The sequence below is a fragment of the Triticum dicoccoides genome, chromosome 7A, assembly GCF_002162155.2.
Source record: "Triticum dicoccoides isolate Atlit2015 ecotype Zavitan chromosome 7A, WEW_v2.0, whole genome shotgun sequence".
NCBI classification, from domain to species: domain Eukaryota; kingdom Viridiplantae; phylum Streptophyta; class Magnoliopsida; order Poales; family Poaceae; genus Triticum; species Triticum dicoccoides.
The window spans coordinates 150,571,137-150,595,715 of NC_041392.1; the positions used below are offsets into that span (position 1 = coordinate 150,571,137).

The following is a 24,579-nucleotide window of genomic DNA, read 5'->3' on the forward strand; positions in this document are numbered from 1 at the left end:
GGTTATTGACGCATACCATTCTGCACTCCGCGATGTTGTGTGTCAAATGCGGCCCAATGAACTGTGCCGTTGCAGGAACAAGTGTCTAGATTTCTTCTCCAGCCAAAGCAGCAGTCTAAGATAGAAGGTTGTCAAATTCTAAGCAGAAAAATGAGAGCGCTGTTGGTGATAAGGTGTTATTCATAATTTAGATACTGACCAATATATCTGGCTCTAGGAATAAACGAAAATGAGGCTGGTTGTTCACGTAAAGTGACTCGCCATCGATCTGATCTTGACGTTGGAATATAAAAGAACATACTTCGTGGTCTAATGGGTCCTTTCCTAAAATCTGGGTCAATAGTGGGCTTGGGGTGATGGAGATGTACCTTGGCGTGGCATGAGTTACAAAAGGCCTACGGACAAAAAGTGTTAGTTCATGCGTGAAGAACATTACTGGTTTTGGTACGAGGATTGACGAAGTGGGTTGCATGTACCTTTCGATTTCTTCAATTGAGATGCTCTTCAGGAATCCGTCGATGGCTTTCCATACAGGGACTTGAAAACTTGGACGGCATTTGCCATCAACCCAGTGCGACACGGCGAACCCCGCGTGCGCCCGCTCTTGCTTCGGTGGCAATTCAGATAAGCCTGGCCGAACAGGACCGCGTTGGCCGGGTGCGCTGCATCTCCGTCCATCAACATAATCAAACCCGCGAGCCCGTCCCACCACCCCTTCTGCTCGTCTGCTGGTGATTGACTTGTGAACAAGGTTTTGGCTTGTGTGGGCGTGACAAAACCCGCCGCGCTAGTGGTCTCCTGGTCTGCCGGGAAAGATATGTCTAATCAGTAAAAAGGCTTGTCCCGCTTAGCACTAAGAAAAGAACATGAAATCGCGAAATCAATCGGTAAAAAAACACACCTGGGACAAGTGGCCCTTTCCTCTTCTTAGGCCCGGACGAGGCCGATGACGTGAACTTCTGACCAGAAGAGCTTTCCCCTATGAAAAAAAATGAAACAAAAGGGTTTATTCGTCTAGCCGGTGGGGGAATAATTAGGCACGAGTGCACGTAATGGACGTACCATCGGATTCGGTCATTTCTAGCTTGCGACGGTAGATGTTCGTGCACTGCGGAGAACCCGAGGGGGCAGGTGTGGTGATGATGCATGGTACCGATCGGAGGCTGCAACATATGCACCCCTCGCCGAGCTCACTAACTAGCGAGTTGAGAAACTGAGTGTTCTCCTGTATTAAGTCAGTCTTGAGGGTGTTTGCAATCCTAAAAGTGGTGGCGTTGTGCCGCTTCATCAGCATCCCGACACTCGAACTTGCCTGGGGCAGACCAGTCAAGCCTTATTTATCGAAGTCGGATAATGTGGCGTGCCCGATGAAATAGATGCGCGCATGCAGCAAAAAAAATGATCGTTGATTACAAAATGATTGGCATACCAGTTTTGGGTAATTATTCTTTAGATACGTAGAGAAGTCACCTCCGGTCGGCATGCGTGGGAAAAGAGGAGCTGGTGTGATTGGAGTGGGTGACGCTCCATGCGGCACTTGGGGCAGCCTGAACGAGATCGGCTGCGGATTAGCGATGGTGTGGGTCCCGTGTGGCCTAGCTGGCGCCCGTACTCTGTTGCATGGTAGGCCGGGCAGCATGGGAGCCGCGCGGCCAACTGGATCTGGTGGGGTGTCCCACGCACTCCTGGTATAGCACACCTGATCAGCCTCGCGGATCTGTACAGTTGATATAATTGCGGTTGAAGGATCAGCACGTGGGTTCGTAAAATCAAAACGTGGTTTTTAGAGGTGAATAATAAAAATCGGAAATTCAAGAACAGGACCATTGCGCCGGAGAAGTCTGTACTGCCTTTCCCCCCAACGCTGCACTGTAAAAGCATACGCCTGAACTGCATGTCGTCGAACACAGCTATTCGAGGGAATGTAGTGTGCGGTAGGTTGAAAATCCCGAGGTCAAGGTTGTCTAGGTAAAAGACCTATTTACATAAAATAAAATGTTAAACGTGCGTATGGGCACAATTGATTCTAGCAGTAGAAATCCTGAAACTAACCTGCAAGAATAAATGGCAGGCGTGGAGATACGTGACAGGCCGTCCTGCCTTGAGATCTGCTTTTACTCTTGAACATGCAACCATCAACTCTTCTATCACGTACTCGCACCAATCAAACTCGCTAACGTGGTCTATCTGGACGAGTGCCCCCCAGTAATGCGTGTTTGTGTGATCGTGGGTCGTTGACGGGGCAAGCAGATGCCCCATTACGAAAATGACAAATGCCATTTTGAAACTGTCTATCTCGAGTTTAGAACTTGACTCGTCTATTGGTCTAACTAGTATTTTCTCGACAGCAGATAATAGGTTTTTACCGCTCGAGTTTATACTTAGCACATCGCGCACGTGGTTTGTCTCGGCGATCGACGCTTTCTGTATATGTACGCGGTCAGACGGTACTCCAAAAACTTTGAACACGTCCGCTGCCCTGAAGGACATTTGTCTGCCAGGACGGATGTAAATAGTTCTAGACAGCTCATCAACTCTAGCCATGATCCATATACTTAATCTCAGGCTAATCCTTGGCAAATGTGGCACCTCCAGTATGCCTTCAAAACCCATCTCCTCGACAAGAGATTGTTTGAAGTCATCAAAGGAATCAAGCATGGCACGTACTTTTGTTGGAGAGCAGCGTGACGTTGGGGAGGGGTTGCTCGTGTCGTTCGTGCCCTGGGGGTGCATGGGTTCATCCATCTGCATACACACGCACACACGCGCGGACAAGGGGGGTTGATTACACCTTCACGAGTACAGAATGAAAGAAAGGAGCAACGAGAAGAAGATGCTTACCTTACCGTTACCGGTGTCCGGCGACGGCCACAGCACGGCGACGGAGGTGGTGTTTACAGAGACGGTGAATCACGTGTTTGTGGCTGTGTGCTACCAGACGAAGGAACCGTGTGGTGTGTGGGTCGAGGCTCGGGCCGCGGGAGCTCAATTTATAGAGCACGCGTGCCCTGGCGTCTTCTGCTCCGTTGCAGGCCGTCGTAATTGGAGCAATCAATTAATCATGGGTGTGGCATTGATGGGGCGCATCGCCTTCTCTTATTGGTGCATTCAAGTGCATGACGGACGACGACTGGGCGATGACTCATGACTCCACTCTCTCTTACAAAAAATATATGTTTGCATCTGTTTCTTGATTAGAGACAGTCTAATTACGACGGCGGGGGGTACATAATTAATTGCACTTAGCAGCTCCCGCCCTTGCATGGGCAAGCTGGACGTACTAACTGATACATGCAGATCGCTAGAGATATTGTAACATACGAAAAGGAAACGGCATTCCCTACGCAGAGGGGATACAGCCCATGTGTGACTACGACATTGCCCTGTTCATGGCCATGGCAATGCGGTGGGTACATCAAACTCCACTGAGCGGCAGCAAGACGAAGGCATGTATGAGTACGACACTACGTACGCAGGACGGGGTGGTGCTTCAGAACTTGAGGAGGAAGATAGTGACCATGACCACCAAATTCGCGAGGCACATCATCAATATGTTCTTCAGGAATGCATGGTTCTGCTCGAGCAGCGCGACGTAGCGATGAACCGACGCGTGCGAAATCCGATGTCCCCACCACTGGCTTAAGTACTGTATGTACTTGTTCTCCCACTTCCAAAACTTGCACCCTCCATGCTGCAGAATGAACAAGAATCAGCATGCCCCGGAGAACATGAGCTGCAAGGATATGAAAAAACTTACCCCATGCCGTTCGCACTTGTAGAAGTGCCTCCCTGGGTTTAGTTCTGTCCCGGAGACAAACCACAGGACGTAGACGGCGTTGCATTCGGGGCAACGGATGAGCGGGAGTGGCGGCATCTGGTTGCTCGTGTGATGAGATGGCGGTGGTGTCGCACTGCTACGGGACATGGACGAACACATGCTTTGCAAGCCCAGATAATCTGAGAATAATGGAGAATGGGAGAAGCTTGGAATGGCCATCCAAAGCAAGGAAGGATGGCGTTTAAATAGCCAGCGAGGAGCGTCGCCCAGCTAGCCGTTGCGACTGAACGGTGACCAGCGCGATCTCCCTCACACGCAGTAAATGCGGTCGCTGCCTTCTGTTTCAGCTAGCCGTTGTCACTACCAGATGCCATGTGGGCCTTCACTGATGCGCAGAGATTAATACGAGAGCTATACGAGATGGGATACGCTGCCCAGTGGCCTTTATACGCGAACGTCATATTGGAGTTAGCACGAATCGCGTGGGGACTACCGGTGCGGATAACGACCTTGCATGGCCGCATGTGCACACGCGATTTATCATTGTCATTGGCTCCTATATTCTTCACCAACTAACTATGCGCAACATGAAGATTGGGGAGGAGACATCTCTTCCACTCTTAAATCTATCCTTTTATTAATCAACACAGCTCTTAAAAAAACGTTAGCCAAATACAACTCATATCATATTATTCTAGTGTGTTAACTTCCACAGATTCTTTAGAAAGCAGGAACCATTTTCATGGTAAATATTTTTCATATATGTGATTTTTTTTCATTATGTACTACGCAATCACAGTTTTGGCACAAGACTAACACGGGCACATCTACGTGTTTTTTTTTTCAGATTTTGTTGTTGTTGCGGAAACAGATGTTCTTTTTTCATGGTGCACTTGTGTGTGTTTCATACTGCTCAGTATTGCGCCCAAATATTTGTAAATATACATCGATAGCAAGACTCCAGAAATGTTCACTCACGTACACCTAAAACAGCACTCTTTTGTGACTGACGGTACACTTGAGAGTAACAGCGAACCAGATTTGTTATTATTCTCCAACAAGCAACCTGAAATAGCAAAATACTCCCTCCGTCCCATAATATAAGAATATTTTTGACACTACACTAGTGTTAAAAACGCTGTTATATTATGGGACGAAGGGAGTAATGCTGAATGCACATAGCACCTATTTGACTAAGCAAATGCGTGCAGTTATTCAAACATAAAAATATCATAGATACACATGCCCGCAGTAGAAACTGCTGTGTGTTTCCTGAACTTATTTGGAGGCTGCGTTTCCCGTGGGCTCTCTGCTTCTTTTAGGTCACCTCTGTGTGCTCATGGCTGCCCAATGCTAGGTTTGCAGACAAACAGAACCACGTTCTTTAAGGCTGGCACTGTCCATCAGACAGCCTGGTCCATACAGAAATTAACAACAGCTCCTTTTAAAATCTAAAAGAGCCCAAGCATCAGGAATCAGCATTAGTCGGAGAGACAATGTCCATGACAGCACAGAGAAGCTTTAAGAATGTGAGGGCCAACGCACTGCTGCATAATGTATGTAGTGCTAATAATACCAGCTCACTTTGGCCATCATCAGCATGAGGCTCACACACAACCAACCCACATGAGCAAATCAGAGTGGATCATCTTTACACAGTGTTTTATTTGCTATACCTTGGTACACAACGGCATTCCAGCAAGATGCTTTATCTATATGGACAGGAAAAGAATTCTACAACACAAATGTAGTTAGAAAAGATCAGGTAGAGCATTCTTCACCGGGCAAGTGAAGACCGGGACAAAGTGAATCACTTAGTCAGACTTGCTCTGCGCTGCGAGTCCGAGATTAACAGGGCGCGCCTCCAAACCTCCTCCCTTGCGCTCCTCCAGAGTGTATGGCATGTAGGTCCCGAGGATCTTGTCCCACATGACGAAGAACGGCTGCGAGAAGTTGTACTTGTTGCCGTAGAGCTGGTGGTGGATGTCATGGTAAGCGCTGTTGTTGCTGAACAGCATGTGGAGGATATTCCCAGGAAGCCACAGGCCGCAGTGATCGTCGACGGTCTTGATGGTTGCGAATGAGAAGAAGAATATGGACGTCCTAGGAGTCATTCCGGCGACGAGGAACGAGAGGGCGCCACCAATCGTGTCCAAAATGAGGCCCTCGAGGGGATGGTTGTAAAGAGCGCCAAACGCGTATGGAACCACAAGAGTGTGATGCTTCGAGTGGATATGCTTGTACAAGAACTTGTTGATGTGCATGTATCTGTGCATGAAGTACTGCCATGTGTCCATAACAAACATTGCGATGATAAATTGCAGTGCTATCACCAGGGCGGGAGGCTGCTTTCTCACAGTACCGCTGTCATCACCAATGATCTGCATTTTATCACATTTGCAGATCTTAGGTACAGTTACCCGTGTATGAAATTTCATCAGGTAATTCTGAAATCAGTGTTAAAAGCCAGACTTTGTTCAAAGAGAGAAAAATAACTTCCACTGATAATGGAGATATATCTGTACTATTTAAGACTCAATTTCCTTTTGGAAAGCACGACCAGAAGTTCTGGAATTCATTAAATGAAGAACTAAAATGTTTGAAACTCGCCAGGCCTAGGTGCATAGTTCACTAATCCATCTACAAAACAAACAGCAAAATGACCGGAAAATAAATCTAAGCCTTAGTTTTAAATCAACAACATACACTGGTTTCAAGTCTTTCAAGATCTACTTCAACCAATAAAATCACGGGAAGCAACTTTACTGCCTTGAAATAAATTCCCCAATGTGAATACGACCATTGTGACTCTTGACAAGAGAGCTAACAGTTCATACATATTCAATCGACAAAAACAGCACTACATCCTCGTGGTCCATAAGTAATCTAAGACTCTCTTTCAATCTCCATATGAACACTAGACTGTTTGCTACTCAGCTATTTTTTCATGCTAAAACTGCCAACAGCAAGCTATTCCGTAGAAGGGTCTGAACTTGCTTGTTATTTTCAACAGAAAGGTTTGAACTCGCTGGTTTAACCATCATTCAGAAACTGTCAAAGACTTAATCAAAGCCTATGTTTCAAAATTGTTCACTGTGTCATGTCTGATTTAAACTGAATTTTAACCCAAATAGACCAATAATCTTTCTAACCACCCTGTATGTGGACATCCTATGAAGCTAAACCAGCACAACGAATCAGTCCACCATGGATTCAATAGCATCACAACAAGAAGTTTTCCATGGTAAAGATCATAATGTCAAGAGGATTATTTACCGTGAACAGGAGAAGTGAGACCGCAATCTGAAACCCCTGCTGCACAAGGACACCCTTGACGACCGTCCACTTGGAGACGACGTTCTTCACCTCCTCCTCCCCTTTGGGGTGGAGCCGGTAGTCGTCAATCTCCATCCTGTCCATCACGATGTACAGCCCCGAATAGAGCCAGTACACCGCAATCGGCACGAATGTGCCCAGCAGCTCGTCGGAGACCGCAAACGCCATCCCAGTGTCCCCAGCTCTCCAAATCTTTACTGCCTGTAGCCCGTCCACTATTTGAATCCTTCCGCTGCAAACACCCGGACAGTTAAAACTAGTACCAAATCGGGGACGGAGATAAAACGGGTGAAAAAAACCCAAATCTTGAGCCCAAACGCAGCATAAATCCAAAGGGGAGGGCACCAGCGCCAGCGCCGCCGCCAAGAACCGCAAATGCGCAGTCCTGGATGCGGTTCCGCAAAGCTGGAGCCCCAAGAAAGCGTTTTTGTCTGCAGAATCTGACAAACCAGGTCGGATCTTACCAGGCCGGAGGTAGGAAAGCTCCAGCAGCTCGCCGTCCAAGTGGCAGCGGGAGAGAGGGGAGGAGGACTTCCTCGTGCTGCCCCTGCTCGGAGGACGGCAGGAGACGCTGCAGACGGCAGCTTATTAAGGGGCTAGTTTAAAGCGGGGCGGCAATGCGTTGGGTCCGCGAAGGCCGGCGAGACCGGCGGCTGGCTTAGGGGGGATACCAGCCTGACCCGAGCGGCGACCGCGAGGAGGAGACCGCGTGGGAGAGGAGAGGAGAAGATAATTTGCGGCCGCCCACCCCTCCTATCGGTTCCTGTTTTGACTGATCTGAAATGCCATGGGCTCTGACCAGCTGACTGACGGAGGCGGCAGCTGAGCTGGGCAATCTTTTAACCCTAACGCCGGAGAAAATAATGGCGGCCGGCACGCGCACGGGATTCTCTGCGGCGGGGCCACGTGGGCGGAAGATCGTCGCAGCGAGATCGTGCGCCGTGCTTGCTTGGTGGAGTAGAGGATCCGTGGTGGCGAGACGATGAAATCCGCCGTCTCTTCTGAAGTTTTCAGGATGTTCCAGATCTATTAGTAGAAAAAAATAAAATTCACTAGAAGTATAATCATCTTAGAATAATAAAAAACACTACTCCCACCATGTTACTTTATACAGTACATTTGTCCGGAAATACTTATCGAAGTAATGGATATTTACAGACGAAGGGAGTATAAACAACGTCAATTCTTATGGATTGAAGGGAATACATCGAGTTCTCTAGATCATGAAACAAGCATTATTTTACAAATAAAGTTTTTAACTTTGACGAACGACTGTACAACATATAAAAATTAAACCATAACTTTTACATGTGAATACTTTAACATTGTGTACATATTGACCTGGTTTTAGATCATATCGGATATAATATAATCACTAAGGCTTAATTTAAATTTGCAAATCTGGAGCAACCAGATTTGTATGCCTTAACTAATATGAGTGCATTTCGCTTGTTTAAGAAAAAGAAAAACAACATATGCGAGCAATCGTCCGTACACAAATTGTACTCCCTTCGTTCGGGTATCTAAGACCGGACGGCTAATTTGTCATAACCAAGGAGCGAGCACGAGATTAGAAGGGAGTTTTGAAATAGGGCAACCTCAAGTTGTTACATACCCTTACTCGCAATTATTCCGGACAATCTCTTCCAAATATCGCTCGGATACCGCTCCCGCTCTCTCACATGCATTAAAATTAATAGATTGATTTAGTGTGCCCTGTATTTTATTTGTCCACCTCCTTTGCATGGATGGTAACCGTACAACTGATCCCCTCATGCACTGCCAATTAAGCTCTCATGGATCACCAATTTTTCATTAGGAATTGGATTCATGGCACCATTATGGGAAATTTCATCCTTGGCTTTGGGCTTGCAAAATTTCCAAATCTTTAAAATTATCCCTCCTTTTGCGATTCATAATTTTGTATCTGTCTACTTCCAATTCCATCAGCAATGCCTTCTTTCGATCTAAGTCAACAATCATATTGTCAATTAGACGGCGCATGCGATGGGCATGTGGCGGTGTCTGACGTGGTATTGCTAATGAGCCGAAGGAGATGCCCCTAGAGTAGATATGGTCAGACTTGGGAGAGACCCACTAGGTTTAGCTGGTCTCACTCATGGCAGATGGTGGCCCATCGGTGATATAGCCTAATTGACCGCATAGGTGGATATCTTTCCCTCTCAGCCTGGCTAGTCGTGGATGTGGTTCCTTCGATTTCATCCCAAAGCGAGTAGCTCATGCAGCATAGAATGCGGTAACCATGGTCTTCTTGGCCTAGTTGGGTGCTCTTGCGGATCATTTGTCCATGGGGCAACTGTGAGCTCGTCTGGTGGCAACGGAGGTGTAGTGCATGGCCCTCTCAGTCCAACCGGCCATGGCCACCAACTATTCGTTGTTTGTTGTTTGATGATTGATGAATGCATTTTACACTCAAATTTACAAAAATTAATCTTGATATAACTAAGGTATTGTTGGGTAACGTAGCAGAAATTCAAAATTTTCCTACGTGTCACCAAGATCTATCTATGGAGAAACCAGCAACGAGGGGAAGGAGAGTGCATCTACATACCCTTGTAGATCGCTATGCGGAAGCATTTAAGAGAACAGGGTTGAAGGAGTCGTACTCGTCATGATCCAAATCACCGAAGATCCTAGTGCCGAACGGACGGCACCTCCGCGTTCAACACACGTACAGCCCGACGACGTCTCCCATGCCTTGATCCAGCAAGGAGAGAGGGAGAGGTTGAGGAAGACTCCATCCAGCAGCAGCACAATGGCGTGGTGGTGATGGAGGAGCGTGGCTATCCCGCAGGGCTTCGCCAAGCACCGCGGGAGAGGAGGAAGGAGAGATGCAGGGCTGCGTCATATAGAGGAGAGGAACTCGCGTGTTATGAGCAGCCCAAACCTCAACTATATATAGGGGAAGGGGAGGGGCTGCGCCCCCTTTAGGGTTTCCACCCCTAGGGGTGGCGGCCAGCCTAGATCCCATCTAAGGGGGGCGGCCAAGGGGGAGGGGGAGAGGGAGGCGCACCAGGATGGGCCTTAGGGCCCATCTGCCCTAGGGTTTGCCCCCTTCTCCTCTCCCTTGCGCCTTGGGCCCTTGTGGGGGGCGCACCAGCCCACCTGGGGCTGGTCCCCTTCCACACTTGGCCCATGAAGCCCTCCGGGGCTGGTGGCCCCACTTGGTGGACCCCCGGGACCCTCCTGGTGGTCCCGGTACGTTACCGATAAACCCCGAAACTTTTCCGGTGACCAAAACAGGACTTCCCATATATAAATCTTTACCTCCGGACCATTCTGGACTCCTCGTGACGTCCGGGATCTCATCCGGGACTCCGAACAACATTCGGTAACTACATACAAACTTCCTTTATAAGCCTAGCGTCATCGAACCTTAAGTGTGTAGACCCTACGGGTTCGGGAACCATGCAGACATGACCGAGACGTTCTCCGGTCAATAACCAACAGCGGGATCTGGATACCCATGTTGGTTCCCACATGTTCCACGATGATCTCATCGGATGAACCACGATGTCGAGGATTCGATCAATCCCGTATACAATTCCCTTTGTCTAGCGGTATTGTACTTGCCCGAGATTCGATCTTCGGTATCCCGATACCTTGTTCAATCTCGTTACCGGCAAGTCTCTTTACTCGTTCCGTAACACATCATCCCGTGATCAACTCCTTGATCACATTGTGCACATTATGATGATGTCCTACCGAGTGGGCCCAGAGATACCTCTCCGTCACACGGAGTGACAAATCCCAGTCTCGATTCGTGCCAACCCAACAGACACTTTCGGAGATACCTGTAGTGTACCTTTATAGTCACCCAGTTACGTTGTGACGTTTGGCACACCCAAAGTATTCCTACGGTATCCGGGAGTTGCACAATCTCATGGTCTAAGGAAATGATACTTGACATTAGAAAAGCTTTAGCATACGAACTACACGATCTTGTGCTATGCTTAGGATTGGGTCTTGTCCATCACATCATTCTCCTAATGATGTGATCCCGTTATCAACGACATCCAATGTCCATGGTCAGGAAACCGTAACCATCTATTGATCAACGAGCTAGTCAACTAGAGGCTTACTAGGGACATGGTGTGTCTATGTATCCACACATGTATCTGAGTTTCCTATCAATAAAATTCTAGCATGGATAATAAATGATTATCATAAACAAGGAAATATAATAATAACCAATTTATTATTGCCTCTAGGGCATATTTCCAACAGTCTCCCACTTGCACTAGAGTCAATAATCCAGTTCACATCGATATGTGATTAACACTCAAGGTCACATCCCCATGTGACTAACACCCAAAGAGTTCTGGGTTTGATCATGTTATGCTTGTGAGAGAGGTTATAGTCAACGGGTCTGCAACATTCAGATCCGTATGTACTTCGCAAATTTCTATGTCATCTTGTAGATGCAACTTCTACGCTACATTTGGAGCCACTTCAAATAACTGTTCTACTTGGAGCTATTCTAAATTGTTGCTCCATTATACGTATCCGATATCTCTACTCAGAGCTATCCGGATAGGTGTTAAGCTTGCATCGACGTAACCCTTTACGACAAACTCTTTTACCACCTCCATAATCGAGAAAATTCCTTAGTCCACTAGTTACTAAGGATAACTTTGACCGCTGTCCTGTGATCCATTCTTGGATCACTCTTGTACCCCTTGACTGACGCAAGGCAAGGCACACTTCAGGTGCGGTACACAACATAGCATACTGTAGAGCCTACGTCTAAAGCATAGGGGACGACCTTCGTCCTTTCTCTCTATTCTGCCGTGGTCGAGCTCTAAGTCTTAACTTCATACCTTACAACTCAGGCAAGAACTCCTTCTTTGACTGATCCATCTTGAACACCTTCAAGATCATGTCAAGGTATGTGCTCATTTGAAAGTACCATTAAGCGTTTTGATCTATCCTTATAGATCTTGATGCTCAATGTTCAAGTAGCTTAATCCAGGCTTTCCATTGAAAAACACTTTTCAAATAACTCTGCATGCTTTCCAGAAATTCTACATCATTTCTGATCCATAATATGTCAACAACATATACTCATCAGAAATTCTATAGTGCTCCCACTCACTTCTTTGGAAATACAAGTTTCTCATAAACTTTGTATAAACCCAATATCTTTGATCATCTCATCAAAGCATACATTCCAACTCCGAGATGCTTACTCCGGTCCTTAGAAGGATTGCTAGAGCTTTGCATACTTATTAGCATCTTTCAGGATTGACAAAACCTTCCGGTTGTATCACATACAACCTTTCGTCGAGGAAACAATGTTTTGACATCCTATCTGCAAGATTTCATAAATAATGCAGTAATCGCTAATATAATTCCAACAGACTCTTAGCATCTCTACGAGTGAGAAAGTCTCACCGTAGTCAACTCCTTGAACTTGTTGGGAAACTTCTTAACGACAAGTCGAGCTTTCTTAATGGTGACATTTACCATCATTGGCCGTCTTCCTTTTAAACTCCATCTGTACTCAACAGCCTTACGACCATCGAGCTATTCTACCAAAGTCTACACTTTGTTTTCATACATGGATCCTCTCTCGGATTTTATGGCCTCGATCCATTTATCGGAATCCGGGCCCACCATCGCTTCTCCATAACTCGTAGGTTCATTGTTGTCTAGCAACATGACTTTCAAGACAGGATTACGTACCACTCTGAAGTAGTACGCATCCTTGTCATCCTACGAGGTTTGGGAGTGACTTGATCCGAAGTCTCATGATCAATATCATAAGCTCCCACTTCAATTGGTGTAGGTGCCACAGGAACAACTCTTTGTGCCCTGCTATACACTAGTTGAAGTGACGGTTCAATAACCTCATCAAGTCTCCACCATCCTCCCACTCAATTCTTTCGTGCAAAACTTTTCCTCGAGAAAGGACCCGATTCTAGAAACAATCCCTTATTGCTTTCGGATCTGAGACAGGAGGTATACCCAACTGTTTTGGGTGTCCTATGAAAATGCATTTATCCTCTTTGGGTTCGAGCTTATCGGCCTGAAACTTTTTTCACATAAGCGTCGCAGCCCCAGACTTTTAAGAAATGACAGCTTAGGTTTCTCTAAACCATAGTTCATACGGTGTCATCTCATCGGAATAACGTGGTGCCCTTTTAAAGTGAATGTGGTTGTCTCTAATGCCTAACCCATAAACTATCGTGGTAATTCGATAAGAGACATCATGGTATGCATCATATCCAATAGGGTGCAGTTATGATGTTAGGACACACCATCACACTTTGGCGTTCCAGGCTGTATTAGTTGTGAAACAATTTCCACAATGTCTTAATTCTGTGCCAAACTCGTAATTCAGATATTCATCTCTATGATCATATCATAGATCTTTTATCCTATTGTCACGACGATCTTTCAACTTCACACTGAAATTACTTGAACCTTTCAATAATTCAGACTCGTGATTCATCAAGTAAATATACTCAACATCTACTCAAATCATCTGTGAAGTAAGAACATAACGATATCCACTACATGCCTCAGCACTCATTGGACTGCACACATCAAAATGTATTACTTCCAACAAGTTGCTTGCTAGTTCCATTTTACTGAAAACGAGGCTTTTAGTCATCTTGCCCATGTGGTATGATTTGCATGTCTCAAGTGATTCAAAATCAAGTGAGTCCAAACGATCCATCTGTATAGAGTTTCTTCATGCATATCTACCAACAAACATGGTTTGCATGTCTCAATCCTTTCAAAAATGAGTGAGTCCAAAGATCCATCAACATGGAGCTTCTTCATGCGTTTTATACCGATATGACTTACGTGGTAGTGCCACAAGTAGGTGGTACTATCATTACTATCTTTTGGCATGAACATGTGTATCACTACGATCGAGATTCAACAAACAATTCATTTCAAGTGTAAGACCATTGAAGGTATTATTCAAATAAACAGAGTAACCATTATTCTCCTTAAATGAATAATCGTATTGCGATAGACATAATCCAATCATGTCTATGCTCAACGCAAGCACCAATCTCGATGGTAGAGGGAGCGTACGATATTTGATCAACCTTGGAAATACTTCCAACACATATCGTCATCTCACCTTTCAGCTAGTCTCCGTTTATTCCGTAGCTTTTATTTCGAGTTACTAACAATTAGCAACCGAACCGGTATCTAATACCCTGGTGCTACTAGGAGTACTAGTAAAGTACACATTAACATAATGTATATCCAATATACTTCTATCGACCTTGCCAGCCTTCTTATCTACCAAGTATCTAGGGTAATTCTGCTCCAGTGGCTGTTCCCTTTATTACAGAAGCACTTAGTCTTGGGTTTGGGTTCAACCTTGGGTTTCTTCACTAGAGCAGCAGCTGAATTGCCGTTTCATGAAGTATCCCTTCGTGCCCTTGCCCTACTTGAAACTAGTGGTTTCACCAACCATCAACAATTGATGCTCCTTCTTGATTTCTACTTTTGTGGTGTCAAACATCGCGAATATCTCAAGGATCATCATATATGTCCCTGATGTATTATAGTTCATCATGAAGCTCTAGCAGCTTGGTGGCAATGACTTTGGAGAAACATCACTAACTCATCTGGAAGATCAACTCCCACTTGATTCAAATGATTGTTGTACTCAGACAGTCTGAGCACAAGCTCAACAATTGAGCTTTTCTCCCTTAGTTTGCAGGCTAAGAAAAATTGTCGGAGGTCTTATACCTCTTGACATGGGCACGAGCCTGAAATCCCAATTTCAGCCCTCAAAACATCTCATATGTTTCGCGACGTTTCAAAAACGTCTTCGGTGCCTCAATTCTAAACCGTTTAACTGAACTATCACGTAGTTATCAAAATGTGTATGTCAGATGTTCGCAACATCCACAGACAACGTTCGAGGTTCAGCACACTGAGCGGTGCATTAAGGACATAAGCCTTCTATGAAGCAATGAGGACAATCCTCAGTTTACGGACCTAGTCCGCATAATTGCTACTATCAACTTTCAACTAAATTTTCTCTAGGAACATAACTAAACAGTAGAACTGAAGTGCGAGCTACGACATAATTTGCGAAGACCTTTTGACTATGTTCAGAATAATTAAGTTCATCTTATGAACTCCCACTCAGATAGACATCCCTCTAGTCATGTAAGTGATTACATGATCCGAGTCAACTAGGCCGTGTTCGATCATCACGTGAGACGGACTAGTCAACGTCGGTGAACATCTTCATGTTGATCGTATCTTCTATATGACTCATGCTCGACCTTTCAGTCTTCTGTGTTCCGAGGCCATGTCTGTACACATGCTAGGCTCGTCAAGTCAACTAAGTGTTTCGCGTGTATAAATCTGTCTTACACCCGTTGTATGTGAACGTTAGAATCTATCACACCCGATCATCACGTGGTGCTTCGAAGCAACGAACTGTCGCAACGGTGCACAGTTAGGGGGAACACTTTCTTGAAATTTTAATGAGGGATCATCTTATTTACTACCGTCGTTCTAAGCAAATAAGATGTATAAACATGATAAACATCACATGCAATCAAATAGTGACATGATATGGCCAATATCATATTGCTCCTTTTGATCTCCATCTTCGGGGCTCCATGATCATCATCGTCACCGGCATGACACCATGATCTCCATCATCATGGTCTCCATCATCGTGTCTTCATGAAGTTGTCTCGCCAACTATTACTTCTACTTCTACAACTAATGGTTAGCAATAAAGTAAAGTAATTACATGACGTTTAAGTTGACACGCAGGTCATAAATAAATAAAGACAACTCCTATGGCTCCTGCCGGTTGTCATACTCATCGACATGCAAGTCGTGATTCCTATTACAAGAACATGATCATCTCATACATCACATATATCATTCATCACATCCTTTGGCCATATCACGTCACATAGCATACCCTGCAAAAACAAGTTAGACGTCCTCTAATTGTTGTTTGCATGTTTTACGTGGCTGCTATGGGTTTCTAGCAAGAACGTTTCTTACCTACGCAAAGACCACAACGTGATATGCCAATTGCTATTTACCCTTCATAAGGACCCTTTTCATCGAATCCGATCCGACTAAAGTGGGAGAGACAGACACCCGCCAGCCACCTTATGCAACTAGTGCATGTCAGTCGGTGGAACCGGTCTCACGTAAGGGTACGTGTAAGGTTGGTCCGGGCCGCTTCATCCCACAATGCCGCCGAATCAAGATTGGACTAGTAACGGTAAGCATATTGAACAAAATCAACGCCCACAACTACTTTGTGTTCTACTCGTGCATAGAATCTACGCAATAGACCTAGCTCATGATGCCACTGTTGGGTAACGTAGCAGAAATTCAAAATTTTCCTACGTGTCACCAAGATCTATCTATGGAGAAACCAGCAACGAGGGGAAGGAGAGTGCATCTACATACCCTTGTAGATCGCTATGCGGAAGCGTTCAAGAGAATGGGGTTGAAAGAGTCGTACTCATCGTGATCCAAATCACCGGAGATCCTAGTGCCGAACGGACGGCACCTCCGCGTTCAACACACGTACAGCCCGACGACGTCTCCCATGCCTTGATCCAGCAAGGAGAGAGGGAGAGGTTGAGGAAGACTCCATCCAGCAGCAGCACAACGGCGTGGTGGTGATGGAGGAGCGTGGCTATCCCGCAGGGCTTCGCCAAGCACCGCGGGAGAGGAGGAAGGAGAGATGCAGGGCTGCGTCATATAGAGGAGAGGAACTCGCGTGTTATGAGCAGCCCACACCTCAACTATATATAGGGGAAGGGGAGGGGCTGCGCCCCCTTTAGGGTTTCCACCCCTAGGGGTGGCGGCCAGCCTAGATCCCATCTAAGGGGGCGGCCAAGGGGGAGGGGGGGAGGGAGGCGCACCAGGATGGGCCTTAGGGCCCATCTGCCCTAGGGTTTGCCCCCTTCTCCTCTCCCTTGCGCCTTGGGCCCTTGTGGGGGGGGGCACCAGCCCACCTGGGGCTGGTCCCCTTCCACACTTGGCCCATGAAGCCCTCCGGGGCTGGTGGCCCCACTTGGTGGACCCCCGGGACCCTCCCGGTGGTCCTGGTACGTTACCGATAAACCCCAAAACTTTTCCGGTGACCAAAACAGGACTTCCCATATATAAATCTTTACCTCCGGACCATTCCGGAACTCCTTGTGACGTCCAGGATCTCATCCGGGACTCCAAACAACATTTGGTAACCACATACAAACTTCCTTTATAACCCTAGCGTCATCGAACCTTAAGTGTGTAGACCCTACGGGTTCGGGAACCATGCAGACATGACCGAGACGTTCTCCGGTCAATAACCAACAGCGGGATCTGGATACCCATGTTGGTTCCCACATGTTCCACGATGATCTCATCGGATGAACCACGATGTCGAGGATTCGATCAATCCCGTATACAATTCCCTTTGTCTAGCGGTATTGTACTTGCCCGAGATTCGATCGTCGGTATCCCGATACCTTGTTCAATCTCGTTACCGGCAAGTCTCTTTACTCGTTCCGTAACACATCATCCCGTGATCAACTCCTTGATCACATTGTGCACATTATGATGATGTCCTACCAAGTGGGCCCAGAGATACCTCTCCGTCACACGGAGTGACAAATCCCAGTCTCGATTCGTGCCAACCCAACAGACACTTTCGGAGATACCTATAGTGTACCTTTATAGTCACCCAGTTACGTTGTGACGTTTGGCACACCCAAAGTATTCCTACGGTATCCAGGAGTTGCACAATCTCATGGTCTAAGGAAATGATACTTGACATTAGAAAAGCTTTAGCATACGAACTACACGATCTTGTGCTATGCTTAGGATTGGGTCTTGTCCATCACATCATTCTCCTAATGATGTGATCCCGTTATCAACGACATCCAATGTCCATGGTCAGGAAACCGTAACCATCTATTGATCAACGAGCTAGTCAACTAGAGGCTTACTAGGGACATGGTGTTGTCTATGTATCCACACATGTATCTGAGTTTCCTATCAATACAATTCTAGCATGGATAATAAACGATTATCATGAACAAGGAAATATAATAATAACCAATTTATTATTGCCTCTAGGGCATATTTCCAACAGGTATTTCTTAGAAATATCACTTCAAGATGCATACTACTCATTATTTAAATGCAAGATAGGTAAATATCATTGGTTTGGAATATGTTGTTGATCAGGTGGGAAAAGGGGAAAATGGACACAAATCCATGACCCATTCTAAAAATGGAGCATTTTCCATACATGGATCATCACTAGCATCCAATCCATCACACAAGCCGAGCATCGGTACGACTACACTCGGTCGTACTAGTGATCGTACCCGACGGGGTCCACTCCCTCGAGTCGAACGGAGGAGCTTTCATTAGGAAGGAGATTGTTTGTTCCACTTCATCAGGAAGGAGGTTGTTTGTTCCACTACATAAGGAAGGAGGTCTTCATTTCCATAACCACTCTATGCATAAGATCCATCTTCTAATCCATTATTGTAATCCCAAATGGCAATATTACAAGATGATTTTAAATCATTCTGTCGACGGTATGTTGCAAGGTAACCAAAACAACGACCCAGTAACATCAGTGGATTTGTGTGACAACGGTACATAACATCAAGTTACCATACGTACATAAAGAAGATTTTACCCAGGTTCATGCCTCTATGATGCGAGTAACATCTTCTGGCTGCAATAGAGTTGGGAGTCAAATGGAAAAGTTGGATATCATAGAATCCAAAACCAAGAGAAGAAAGAGAGACAGAGGAAAATTCACCCACAAAGAATATGGTTACTGAGAACCACCACGCTCAAATCCCCTAAGGCGGGAGGGACCTTCGTCGGCAAATCAACACCCAATGGAAATAATCCCAATGTCGCCTCAACAAAATTAGTGATAGATTTGCGACAAACTAGAGACACACTAAAGGGGGTGGCGATGAAGAAACAATGGTGGGCATTCTGGCAGATGCAAGTGGTTTCTCTGAAGAAGAGACAAACCCCCAAAATAGAACGAGGGGCCTTAAGAAGGAGCGGACACGACCTTAGCGGCTGCTGATGGCTAGGGGGTGAGCTCTCGACACTAGAAGGGTTCTCAGAGGAGTCCATGTAAGAGGGATGCAAGTAGGTAAATTAGGTAAACAACAGAGCGTTGGAGGAAGAAACACGAAATGAACAATGGCAAAACAGGGTGTTGGTATAAGTATTGGGAAGAGTGACTGGGAAAGCCAAACAACGTTTAGAGAAATTGAAGAGGGATGTGCGACTTCTGAAAATTTTATCAACACCCATAATTCATCATAAGGAACTGCTCCTAAATGGGACAAACACATATAAACAAATAAACACCCGTTACAGGATAGGGTAAGCCCCGCAAGTGTCGACGAGAAGTGGTGTTAGGCCCACATATGTTGGTGCGTGAGTCCGAAGGAATCTTTCGTAGGCTTCAAGGCTGACATCAACAAGAGTCCGCAGCCAGAAAGGAAAGGCACAAAAGAGGCATGACTCAGACCCCCTCAAAGGAGGCAGGAGGAACCACGACAAAAGGGAGGTCAACCCATCCGTGGCCAGGAGACCTGGGAAGGAAGGCGCCACACTGACTAAAGCCGAGTTCAAGTACCTGCACATCAATATCGATAGGGGAAAACTTCTACCCCGAGATCGAGGATGCCAAAGACAATGACCTAGTTCTATACCTAGATTAAGTCAGATCTTATACACCCCGTCGATATCGGCCACCAAATATCCCAACAACTTTGTGTAAAAGTCACTGGACCCCCACATTTTAGTCGTTGATATCTATAATTTCAGACAAGCGGGATTAGGGTAAAATCTTCTTTATGTACGTATGGTAACTTGATGTTATGTACCGTTGTCTTCTTTATGTACGTGGTTCCTCCTGGCTCCTCCTGCCTCCTTTGAGGGGGTCTGAGTCATGCCTCTTTTGTGCCTTTCCTTTCTAGCTGCGGACTCTTGTTGATGTCAGCCTTGAATCCTACGAAAGATTCCTTCGGACTCACGCACCAACATATGTGGGCCTAACACCACTTCTCATCGACACTTGCGGGGCTTACCCTATCCTGTAATGGGCGTTTATTTATTTCTATGTGTTTGTCCCATTTAGGAGCAGTTCCTTATGATGAATTATGGGTGTTGATAAAATTTTCAGAAGTCGCACATCCTCTTCAATTTCTCTAAACGTTGTTTGGATTTCCCAGTCACTCTTCCCAATACTTATACCAACACCCTGTTCTGCCATTGTTCATTTCGTGTTTCTTCCTCCAACGCTCTGTTATTTACCTAATTTACCTACTTGCATCCCTCTTACATGGACTCCTCTGAGAACCCTTCCAGTGTCGAGAGCTCACCCCCTAGCCATCAGCATCCGCTAAGGTCGTGTCCGCTCCTTCCTAAGGCCCCTTGTTCTATTTTGGGGGTTTGTCTCTTCTTCAGAGAAACCACTTGCATCTGCCAGAATGCCCACCACTGTTTCTTCATCGCCACCCCCTTTAGTGTGTCTCTAGTTCGTCGCAAATCTGTCACTAATTTTGTTGAGGCGACATTGGGATTATTTCCATTGGGTGTTGATTTGTCGACGAAGGGCCCTCCCGCCTTAGGGGATTTGAGCGCGGTGGTTCTCAGTAAACATATTCTTTGTGGGTGAATTTTCCTCTGTCTCTCTTTCTTCTCTTGGTTTTGGATTCTACGATATCCAACTTTTCCATTTGACTCCCAACTCTATTGTTTTTATCTCTTGTTTTCTCCATGTGAGGCATTCATTGGAATTCCGCCTGATTTGGATAGTTTTTTCTTTGATTTTGAGCTGAAGGTGAACAATAATGGTGACCCCGACACTATTCCTCGCTGATGTCAATTTTGCATTCGTCGTAGAATGAAAGGGGATTTTATACCCATTAAGTTGCATGAGTCTTGGAATCTAGGGGACGCCTGTCCAATTGAAAGTGCAACTAATCCCCGAGTGGTTTTGGTAATTCATAACAACATATGTATTATTGATCTAATGCTCACTGAAAATAGATTTCAGAAAAGATAAATGATTGGCATGGCAAAGACATGAGAATGTGGACCCATCAAAATGCTAAGGACATGTATTGGCAAAGCTTCAAGACTCTACATTTTTGATTAAGTGATCCAAGATCACATTGAGTCCATAGGAAAAAGGCAATACTATTAAAAGGGGATGATGTTTTGATCTTGACTCAATTGCTCAAGTGCTTGATGATATTGCTCCAAAAGCCTCGACCACTTTCTCTAATTCAGACATGTACAAACCCTAAATATTAACTTCTGTCCCATTGAAAATGTCTATCCCGGACCCGTGATGTCGCTTGAAGCTACGTCGGTATTTTCCCAAAGAGGAAGGGATGATGCATCACAGTGGCGATATGTATTTCCCTCAGATATGAAACCAAGGTTATCGAACCAGTAGGAGAACCAAGCAACACAACGTAAACAGCTCCTGCACAAAGATAACAAATCCTCACAACCCCACGTGTTAAAGGGGTTATCAATCCCTTTCGGGTAACGGTGCCAGAAATTGGTGCGTGACGGGAAAAAGGTTATAAATATTGATAGATTGAATGCCAAATAAAATAAATTACAGCAAGGTATTTTTGGGTTTTAGATTAATAGATCTGAAAATAAAAGCAAATAAAAATAAATCGCAAAGGCAAATAATATGAGAAAGAGACCCGGGGGCCGTAGGTTTCAGTAGTGGCTTCTCTCGAGAAAAATAGCAAAGCGGTGGGTGAACAAATTACTGTTGGGCAATTGATAGAACTTCAAATAATTATGACGATATCCAGGCAATGATCATTATATAGGCATCACATCAAAGATTAGTAGACCGACTCTTGCCTGCATCTACTACTATTACTCCACACATCGACCGCTATCCAGCATGCATCTAGTGTATTAAGTTCATGGAGAAATGGAGTAATGCAATAAGAACAATGACATGATATAGACAAGATCTATCTATGTAGAGATAGACCCCATCGTTTTATCCTTAGTAGCAATGATACATACATGTTGGTTCTCCTTCTGTCACTGGGATCAAGCACCGTAAGATCAACCCACTATAAAGCACCTCTTCCCATTGCAAGATAAATATATCAAGTTGGCCAAACAAAACCCAAATATCGGAGAATAAATATGAGGCTATAAGCAATCGTGCATAAAAGAGATCAAATAAACTCAAATACTTTCAGGGGAAATTTTGTTTTTGCCACTCTAGATTTTGTCAATTTTCCTTATGCCACTCTAGATTTCGACATTTCACTTTTGCCATTATTAGCTTTTGACAATTATCACAATTTCCATTCCGTGTCAAAAGCAAAATAATTTTATATCATTTTTGCCACTCTTAGCTTTTGAAATGTATCACAATTGCCACTCTGGAAATTTTACTTTTGCCACGAGAATGGCAATTGTGATAATTATCAAAAACTAAGAGTGGCAAAAATGAAATGTCACAATCTAGAATGGTATAAGAAAATTTGGCAAAATCTAGAGTAGCAAAAACAAAATTTTACCTTAAATCAAAGAGGAAAGTGTCTGCAACATGTCGTCCTTCTTGCACTGCATTAAAATAGGCATGGTCGTGAGGACAAAGTTCTTCCTGAATTCGTTTAGGATTTGGTTCCACGTCGCACAATCGGAGTATCTTGCAAATTAATATGTATGTTATGTTTGGCATCAATTTTTCAATCACGTACTAATTTTTGTCAAAAGAAACCCTGACATTGTGGACGACGCTCATGATCTCGTGAGCATCAACTACTAGGACATAGGGGTATGCTAACAAAGCACAAGAAATAACGCAGATCGGAATGTGCTTATCACATTGTTGTTTAGTAACAGCTTCTACAATTCGAATATCATATTCTACACAGGTTGAATCAAAGAGGTAAGTATCTGCAACATGTCGCCCTTCTCGCACTTCATTAAAATAGGCAAGGACGAGAGGACAAAGTACTTCCTGAATTCGTGTAGGATTTGCTTCCGTGTCGCACACGGGGAGCATCTTGCCAATTCATATGTATGTTTCATCAATTTTTCAATCACGTACAATTTTTTTTCAAAAGTAAGCCTGACATAGTGTCTAACGCTCCTGATCTCGTGAGCATCATTGTCAAAAGTAGGGGAGCAACCAGGTTCGCTAAAACATCAATGATCTCTTGGTCTGAATTACTGAAAGAGACATCAATGATCGCTTGGTCTGAATAACTCAATCATTTTTTTCCTAGACATGCACCTTTTATGTTCAATGGTCTCTTCGTCTAAATAACTGAATATCCTTTTATAACATGTCTGTGACATCAATCCATTGCTTCAAGGTAGGCTGTTCCATGCATTTATGATTGAAGTGTAGCAATTAGTACATGCACCTTTTATATTACTGTTGGTAAAATACATTACATGGCTGATGCTCCTAGGAATGTCTCGGTGGCAGAGGAAGAGAGATAAAATATCTCAGTGATGAAAAAAATTATGATCTCGAAACATTGAGCTAGGTAAGTGTGCTTTTTTGTCCTGGTGCAACGCACAAGCATGTTTGCTAGTAATGCTTAAATGCTAGATGCACCCAGCTCTGTGTACACAATAGTGTAGCAGAGGTTGACAGGTGGGCCAGGGGGTCTCAGTTGACCAGTCAACGTTTGACTGGTTAACAGGGGGTGGGACCCCTGTCAATGTCACATTGACTTAAACTAAACAGATTAATTAACTTAACATAGGATTAGATTAATTAAGTCAATATAATTATGTTAATTAATTAATTAATAATTAATTAACATATTTTAATATTTTTTGTTTCTTTTTCATTAAAAAAAGGGGGCCTGGACTCCATCTGTCACAGGCTCAGAGCCATAGCGGGGCGGGCACAGGCACGCAGGTGCCAGGGCACGAGCGCCCATGGGCAGCCAGCAGAGGCCACGACGAGGCCTGGACAGGCGCGCGCGGCCGGCCGGGACCAGGCGGCGCCGGCGAGCGGAGCTACAGGGCAGGGGGCAACGCGACACGGGGCTGCGGGCAAGGGCGCGCAGACGCCCAGCGAGCGGCTATGCGGCGAGGTGTGCGTGGCCCGTGCGTGCCGTGTAGCAGCCGGCGTTGGCCGGGCGCGGCCAGGACAGGTGCTAGCGCGCGAGGGCGCGGCCCGACGCGGCCAAGGGCCAGGGGAGGCCGCGGTGACCATACGAGGGCGGGGAAAGGGGAAAAGGGCTCACCCCCGTTGCAGGGGAGTTGGGCGACGAGGCGCAATGGCGTCGACGGGGAGGAGGACGAGGCGAATGGCGGTGTGGTCCAGGGTCGCTGGCGATGGAAAGGCGGGGCGGGGCAGACCAGCGAGTGGCGAGTCGTGGTGGCGTCCGGGGACGGGCGCCGGCGTCAGGGGCACGGGGCGGCGCGGGATCTGG

General features: G+C 45.6%; 2 protein-coding genes and 1 long non-coding RNA gene across 3 annotated transcripts; all 3 read right to left on the reverse strand.

The window, feature by feature from the left end:
• Window positions 1–3,174: 3,174 nt before the first annotated feature.
• Window positions 3,175–3,984, reverse strand: LOC119329744. Its single transcript, XM_037602817.1, has 2 exons — window positions 3,758–3,984; window positions 3,175–3,691 (listed from the first exon to the last, which is right to left on the reverse strand). Exons 1-2 carry the CDS (start codon window positions 3,935–3,937, stop codon window positions 3,491–3,493), a joined length of 381 nt encoding a protein of 126 aa, XP_037458714.1. The 5' UTR covers window positions 3,938–3,984; the 3' UTR covers window positions 3,175–3,490.
• A 1,293-nt stretch (window positions 3,985–5,277) lies between these two features.
• On the reverse strand, window positions 5,278–7,933 carry LOC119329743 (sphinganine C4-monooxygenase 1-like). Its single transcript, XM_037602816.1, has 3 exons — window positions 7,579–7,933; window positions 7,055–7,346; window positions 5,278–6,159 (listed from the first exon to the last, which is right to left on the reverse strand). The coding sequence occupies exons 2-3, from the start codon at window positions 7,280–7,282 to the stop codon at window positions 5,593–5,595; spliced, it is 795 nt and encodes a 264-aa protein (XP_037458713.1). The 5' UTR covers window positions 7,283–7,346; window positions 7,579–7,933; the 3' UTR covers window positions 5,278–5,592.
• A 13,640-nt stretch (window positions 7,934–21,573) lies between these two features.
• LOC119334316 lies at window positions 21,574–24,519 on the reverse strand. Its single transcript, XR_005161271.1, has 3 exons — window positions 24,391–24,519; window positions 22,699–22,744; window positions 21,574–21,623 (listed from the first exon to the last, which is right to left on the reverse strand). It is a non-coding gene; the product is annotated as an uncharacterized LOC119334316 (long non-coding RNA).
• Between the last annotated feature and the right edge of the window lie 60 nt (window positions 24,520–24,579).